General features: G+C 34.4%; 1 protein-coding gene across 1 annotated transcript in view; it reads right to left on the reverse strand.

Moving 5' to 3' along the window:
- Window positions 1-6,430: 6,430 nt before the first annotated feature.
- The window catches only part of LOC125026583 (protein atonal-like), a 1,599-nt gene continuing 529 nt past the window's right edge, over window positions 6,431-7,500 (reverse strand). Inside the window, exon 1 of the mRNA XM_047615124.1 lies at window positions 6,431-7,500. This exon is cut by the window's right edge and continues 529 nt beyond it. Within this exon, the coding sequence (XP_047471080.1) occupies window positions 7,102-7,500 (399 nt within the window). The 3' untranslated portion in view covers window positions 6,431-7,101.

The raw sequence follows: 7,500 nt of genomic DNA on the forward strand, positions 1-7,500 counted from the left end.
AATTGACATTTTTTGCGGAAATCGTATGTTCAAATCCCATAGAGTTTCCCAACAAGCTATAGATCTTTTCGCTACAAATCTAAAATGCCACATATATTTTTTTCCTTTTAAATATTTTCCTCCTTCCCTTTTTTGTCACTTTATCCTAACCCCATCACTACCGCATACCTCCCTCCCTGTTCTCTCCCTCTCTTTTTACACACATATATCGGTCCTTATCATTTGCGCTCTCTGTAGCATGTGTATTCCCCCGACTTACAAACCAGTTCGCTCGTTAAACCAACGCAGGAACCGATGCTCCTAACGCTTTCGTTATGTTCGACACAGTGCTTGCCTCGAGTTTCGTCACTCGAAGCCTAGAATTTCCGAGAACGGCTGGCGTACACGCTGTGAACACGAGGATCCAGCGTTCGTCTAACCACTACCGCTGAGAACCGCCCTTTCGTGGTATCCTCATGAATCCTGAAAATAGAATCCAGGTTACACGAACGGCGGGCACTTTTTTTTTTTTTTTTTTTTTTTTTTCATCCTCTCTCTCTCTCTCTCTCTCTCTCTCTCTCTCATTCTCTCTCTCTCTCTCTCTCTTTATTTCTTGCCGAATAGATAAATCTTGTAATTTGCATTTGGGATGTCCTGGAGGGGAGGTAGATAGAGGGGGTGAGGGGGAGGGGGGAGGGGAGAAAGACGGGTGAGGGGGAGGGTGAGGGAGAGGGGAGAAAGACGGGTGAGGGGGAGGGGGAGGGGAGAAAGGGGAGAAGAAGGGGAGACGCCAATAATACATTGATGATTCTAAACATACGAATTTGAATGGAAATTGGCACACAATCTCGACGCTGCTACGGGCGGTCTCATCAATCACTACCTGTGTTTTTTTTTTCTTCCTTTTTTTTTGGGATGTGATTGACACGGCTTATCGATGTTTTTTTTTTTTTTTTAATCTTTTTTTAATGTTTTTTTCTTTTTTATCTTAATATTTCTTCCTGTTCTTACCTATCTCAACATTTCTGTCGATTGTAAAGGCAATAATGGCGAGTATGATAATGATAATTAAGGGTAAGAATGTTAATACTAATCTTGATAATAAAATAGAACCAAAATGCTACTGATGTTGCTAATGACGATAAGTGATACTGTTAATGATGTTAATGAGGATTATAAGACTAGGAAACAACAGCAAACTAGTGATGATAATTACTTGATTTATAATATTAACACCATTGTAAAACTAATAGTTTTTTTAATGGTAATTACCATAGTTACCTTTGGTGACTATAATTAATTTCATGAAGGTGCTGATAACTACATCATTGATGAAAGTGACATTAAACATTCTAAGGACGATAAAATAATAAACATTATTATTATTGTTATTATTGTTATTGTTATTATTGTTATTGTTATTATTATCATCATTGTTGTTGTTGTTGCTGTTGTTGCTGTAGCTTTGTTATTATTACCATTACTATTATTATTATTATTATTATTACTATTATTGTTATTATTATCATTATCATTATTTTCATCATCATCATTATTATTATTATTTTTACCATTATTATTATCATTATTGTTATCATCAGTATCATTATCATCATCATTATCATTATTATCATTATTATTATTATTATTATTATTATTATTATTATCATTATTATTATTATTATTATCATAGACATTGAAATAGCCTGTAGAAATCAGGAAATATTATCACCTATTTCATTATTTCCTTCATATTTATTTTACGATTATCAATGTGGTCACTCTTTTGCTTTCTAAATCAAAGACAATGTTATTATAATGTTCGCAATAAAAATGTCCAGCCTTTTGATATGTCTTAGAATTATCATGATTATTTGTTATTAGGAATATTCTCAATATTGTCCTCATCATTAACGTCATTATTCTGTCCGTTAATGATATTATTCGTTAATATTACTATAACATATTAAGACCAGTAATACTAACCACTGTCATTAAAAAAAAAAAAAAAAAAAAAAAAAAAAAAATCAAAACGCTGTATCGGCAAAAAATGATAAAAATAAATAAATAAATAAAAATAAAATTATAACAATTTTCAGTAAGATTAGACGGATTCTTAAACTTTGAAATTGATTTTGAAACATATTAACAGTGTCGGTACAAGAGCGAGTTTGCAATACAAAATGTTTTTTGAATTACTTACTGGTTATTATTAGTCTTATTGTCATTTCGATAATTTTTGGTTACTGTTGTTATTGTTGTTTTGATATTGTTGTTATTGTTGTTTTGTTATTGTTGTTATTGTTGTTTTGTTATTGTTGTTATTGTTGTTTTGATATTGTTGTTATTGTTGTTTTGATATTGTTGTTATTGTTGTTTTGTTATTATTGTTATTGTTGTTTTGTTATTGTTGTTATTGTTGTTATTGTTGTTTTGTTAGTGTTATTATTATTACCATTGCTATCACATTGAAAGTAATGATGATAAAAAGTGATAATAATAACAATGGTGATATTAAAGAGAACAGTGATAATGCAAATGATAATGATAATACTAATGATCAGAACAGTAAGATAATGATCATAATGGTAATGATAATGAAAATGATGAAGACAACAATGAGAAAAATGATGTGATACGGTAATAATGATAACGATAATAGCGATGATAATGATAATAATAATGATGATGAAATAATAGATCACTAATCATAATTACTGTGATAATTAGGATGATAATAGTATTGATAATGATAATGATAATGATAATAATGATAATGATACTACTTCTACTAACAGTAATAATGATAACAGTGGTATACAAATATTATATATTATAATGGTACTAATTTTAATACAACACTACTGGTACTGCTAAAAATATTGGTATAATGATAAAAATGCTAAAAATAATAAAGATAATGATAATGATAATAATAGTGATAATAATGATAATAATGATAATAATGATAATAATAATAATAATAATAATAATAATAATAATAATAATGATAATAATAATAATGGTTATGGTAATTATAACGATGATAATATTAATATTCTTCTTCTTTTTATTATTATTATCATTGTTATTATTATTATTACTAGTATCATCGTCGTTATTGTTATTATTATTATTATTATTATTATTATTATTATTATTATTACCATTATCATTATCATCGTTAATATTGTTATTATAATCATGATAATTAACATCATTATTATCATCAATATTTCTATTGTTATGATTATTTTCATTACTGTTATTATCATCAGGGTCATTATTGTCATTAATATCATTATCCTTATTATGAATACTAGCATCATTACTTCTACTATCTTAAGTATCATCATCATTATGTTTATCAATAATAATATAATGATATTATTTTCATTATTATTATCATTACTGTTGTTTTTATTGTTCTTCTTATTATTATTGATATTATTTTTATTACTGTTATTAATGTTAATGTTATCATTATCATTATTATCATTATCATCATTATTGTTATTATCATTATCCTAATCATTGTTACTATCATCATTATCATTATAATCATTATTATTACCAGCATTGTTATTCTGTTATTATCATTATTATCATCATTATCATTGTTATTATTACTATTATCATTATTACTGTGACTATAATTTTAGTCGTTATTTTCATTATCAGTAAGGTTATTATTGATATTAGTAATATCCTATTTTTAATGATAATCTAATTTGATTCCATTTGTTACAATGGATATTCTTGGTGTGACATGCTGTCTGTTTCATTTTGCTTCTAAGTCATCCCCTGTGTGCAAGGAATGACCGAGGTTACCATCCACTGGCGGCGAGGGATTCGAACGCAGGTCAGCAAAGTTTGCTAAACGAGAACGCACACAGACAGAGGAGAGAGAGAGAGAGAGAGAGAGAGAGAGAGAGAGAGAGAGAGAGAGAGAGAGAGAGAGAGAGAGAGAGAGAGAGAGAGAGAGAAAGGGAGAGAGAGAGAGAGAGAGAAAGGGAGAGAGAGAGAGAGAGAGAGAGAGAGAGATAGAGAGAGAGAGTAAATAAATATAAAAATAAATAATTTTGTTTTATTCTATTTGTTTCAATGGTCATTCTCGGTGTGACAGGCTATCTGTTTATATTTGCTTCTGAATGACCCCCTGTGTGCAAGGAATGGCCGGGGTTACGCAGCTCAGGGATTTGAACTCAGCATTAGCATTAGTAGGGGTTGTTTTAATATTAATAGTAGTAGTCCAGTAGTAGTGACAGTAACAATAGAATAATTATGATCATATCACTACTCTTATCATTATTAGTAACGTTAACATTATATTTATCATCATTGTCATCACTATTACTATTAGCAGTGCCATTGTTATTATTATTTTTGTATTTTTTATTATCGGCATTAATGTAATCTTCATTATTACTAATATTTGTATCATTATTATTATCAATAGTAGTAGGCGTAGTAGTAGTAGTGGTACCCTTTTTGTCATCATTATCATTAATATCGTTATTATCATTATTATTACAAGTAACATTATGGTTACATTCATAATCATCACTATCATTGTTATTAATAATACTATCATAATAATTTCCATCATTTTTTTTTCATTACAACAGTTATCATTATTACTGCTTTTCTTATTCATCATTATCATCACTATTTTCGTTTGTTTCGTCATTACCACATTTCCGTTCTTGTTCTTCCCATAGTGATAAATATCAAAGTTATTATAATTGCTGTTGATTTTATAGTTAAGATCGTTATCATCATTAAGGGCCTTGTTATTACTTCAGTTATCATTGAGAATGTGATGATTAACATTATTACTACCGTTATCATGGTATTAAGGTTGATATCATTATGATTCTCAACAAAGTCCTCATCTCTTGCAAGATCTATATGAATCATCAACATAGGTGATGGTGATGATAATATAAATAATAATGATAACAATATGCGTAGCGCCAACACCATTCTGCCTTTGAAGACAAATGTGTCCCATAGTAAGGGTTTGCCAATAGAGTCAGGCAGTTTGGCACACGCACATATGTATGTGTGTGTGTATGTGTACATAATGTATATATATATACATAAATTTATACAAACATATATATTATATGGTGTATGTGTGTATGTGTATGTGTGTGTGTGTGTGTGTGTGTGTGTGTGTGTGTGTGTGTGTGTGTGTGTGTGTGTGTGTGTGTGTGTGTGACTCTTTGATTATCTATTTCTATACGGTAAAAGTGTCTAAAATAAGTCTTGATTGCCCCTTTTAATCATTGACAATAAGCACCATCATCGTCTCCCGCTTTTGAATTTCTAGATTAAAATTGTGCGTATAAGGCCAATCATGCCATGTGACTTTTATCGCCGTAATTATACTATTAACAGTTAATCACGTTATATTCACAACCTTTCGTTAATCCCACTGTCCGTTTCATTAAGTTTTCATTATCGTTATTTCATTGCAATCTCAACTATTTCAATTTCTCAAGTCTCGCTTTTTCTTTACGAGATACCATGCGTGTTTTTTTTCTCTCTTTTTTTTCATAAGTTTTCGTCCCTGTTTCTCTCTCTCTTTTTTTTATCGTTATTGTGAACCTTCAAGCGCAAGATTGGCCACGATGAATTGCATGTCCTTGAGCCATGCTATTGGGAAACGTCAGCCTTGTGTCCGTAACGAAGTGAAACATTTGTATTTGAAAGTGGCCACTTTTGGCGGGTTAATTGTCGTGGTCTTTCCCATTCTTTTTATTTTTTTTTTTTTTCTCTTCCCCCTTTTTTTTTTTTTTTTTTTTTTTTTTTTTTTGTGCAAGCGAGAGAAAAATGCATTTTGCGGTTACGCGGACAATCTTCAAGCCGGCAAATTTATGGAAAGAGGTGATGAAAATGAAGTATTTAAGGACTAAGAAACAGGTATTATTAGTGCCTACTCCTTTTTTTTTTTTTTTATTACCCTCCTAATTGTTAATGACACCGTGTAGCCACAGCGTTGTTTGCATATTATTGAATCAAGGAGTTTTTATCTTTTCTCTTCTTTATTTTCAATCATATAGAGAAATAACAACGATAAACTTATTAACGAAACCCTCAATTTTTTAGCCAGGTGATTTCAACGCGACCACAAGGAATGATCCGAAAATCTCGCTCTTGATAACCAGCCCAATCAAACGCCTAAAGTATTGCCCTCAAACCTGCTAGTTATCGAGCACTTAGTCGCTCACCCTGCCCGTTTACTGCTACCCAAACCCTCAGGCTGATCTATGTGCTTGGTGTCAACAACGCAGAGGAAGTTACATCTATATATGGCAGATTCGTTATAACTACTCTATATATATGCTTTGCACGTTTTCTTTGAGAGTAGTTATTCGTTTTTTTTTTGTGTGTTTGTTAGGGGGGGGAGGGAGGGAGGGAGGGAGGGGGGAATAAATTGCCGATGTTGCTTTCATTAGTGTATTTATTATCATACAATTTTACATGGGAAAAATGGTTGACTAGATAAACATTTATGTACAATTCAGTAATACTGTAATGTCTTTGAGTCAAGTCCAATATACCTCTTGAATATAACAACTTAATTTTTCTCTCTTCGTTGAACATGAACTAAAAAAAGAACGTTGGACTGAATCGACGCAATTCGTCTCTCCTTCGTCAGATTTCAACATTGATACAAACTTAACATGTCGTTATATTTTTGATACATGGCAACACATCACAATACAGCTCACAGCATCAGTTTCACATTTGTCTTTTCGTAAACGCCAGTTTCGTGAGTTTCTCGTGCAAGAAAGCCATCTTGGAAGCTACGTTCTCTCAAGGCTGCGTTCGCACGCTCGGAGATCCAACACTGGCACTGGGCGGGGCACTGGGCGGGCACTGGGCGGGCACTGGCACGGCGGGTCTTCGTGGGCGGCTCGAAGGAAGCGTCGGCGGGCGGCTGGCACTGGGGCGCAGGGTTCGATCGCCAGCGTGGCTTGGCACTGTCTTGAGCTTGCTTGGTGCGAAGGGGGTCCTTGGGGACGACGCTCGTCCTCCTTCACGCCCTCGCGAAGGAGGAGGAGGAAGCACAACCTCGCTGGAGGGTCACGCGGCCTCCACGCCTGCTGGAGGCTATATGAGGAGGTCCGCCAGGGTGGTGATGTACGTGTGGGCCATCTGCAGCGTGTCGTACTTGGACAGCTTCCGGTCGTCGCACAGCTGGGGCAGCACGGAGCGCAGGCGGTCGAAGGCCTGGTTCAGGTTGTCCATGCGGCGGCGCTCGCGGGCGTTGGCGGCCAGCCGACGCTTCTTCCGCACGCCGTCCGTCACCTCGCGCCCCGACCGCTGCTTCCTGGCGCCGCAGCGGCTGCTCGAGCGCGAGCTCTTCTGAACCTTGCTCGGGGCGTGCGAGCCCGGGACGCTGCCCGCCCGCGGCTGCCGCTGCTGCTGCTGCTGAAGCTGCTGCTGCTGAGAGTCGCAGCGCTTGTTCTCGATGGACAGCAGCGGCGAGGCGGGCGCGGGCTTGACGCT

Source organism: Penaeus chinensis, chromosome 6, assembly GCF_019202785.1.
Source record: "Penaeus chinensis breed Huanghai No. 1 chromosome 6, ASM1920278v2, whole genome shotgun sequence".
NCBI classification, from domain to species: Eukaryota; Metazoa; Arthropoda; class Malacostraca; order Decapoda; family Penaeidae; genus Penaeus; species Penaeus chinensis.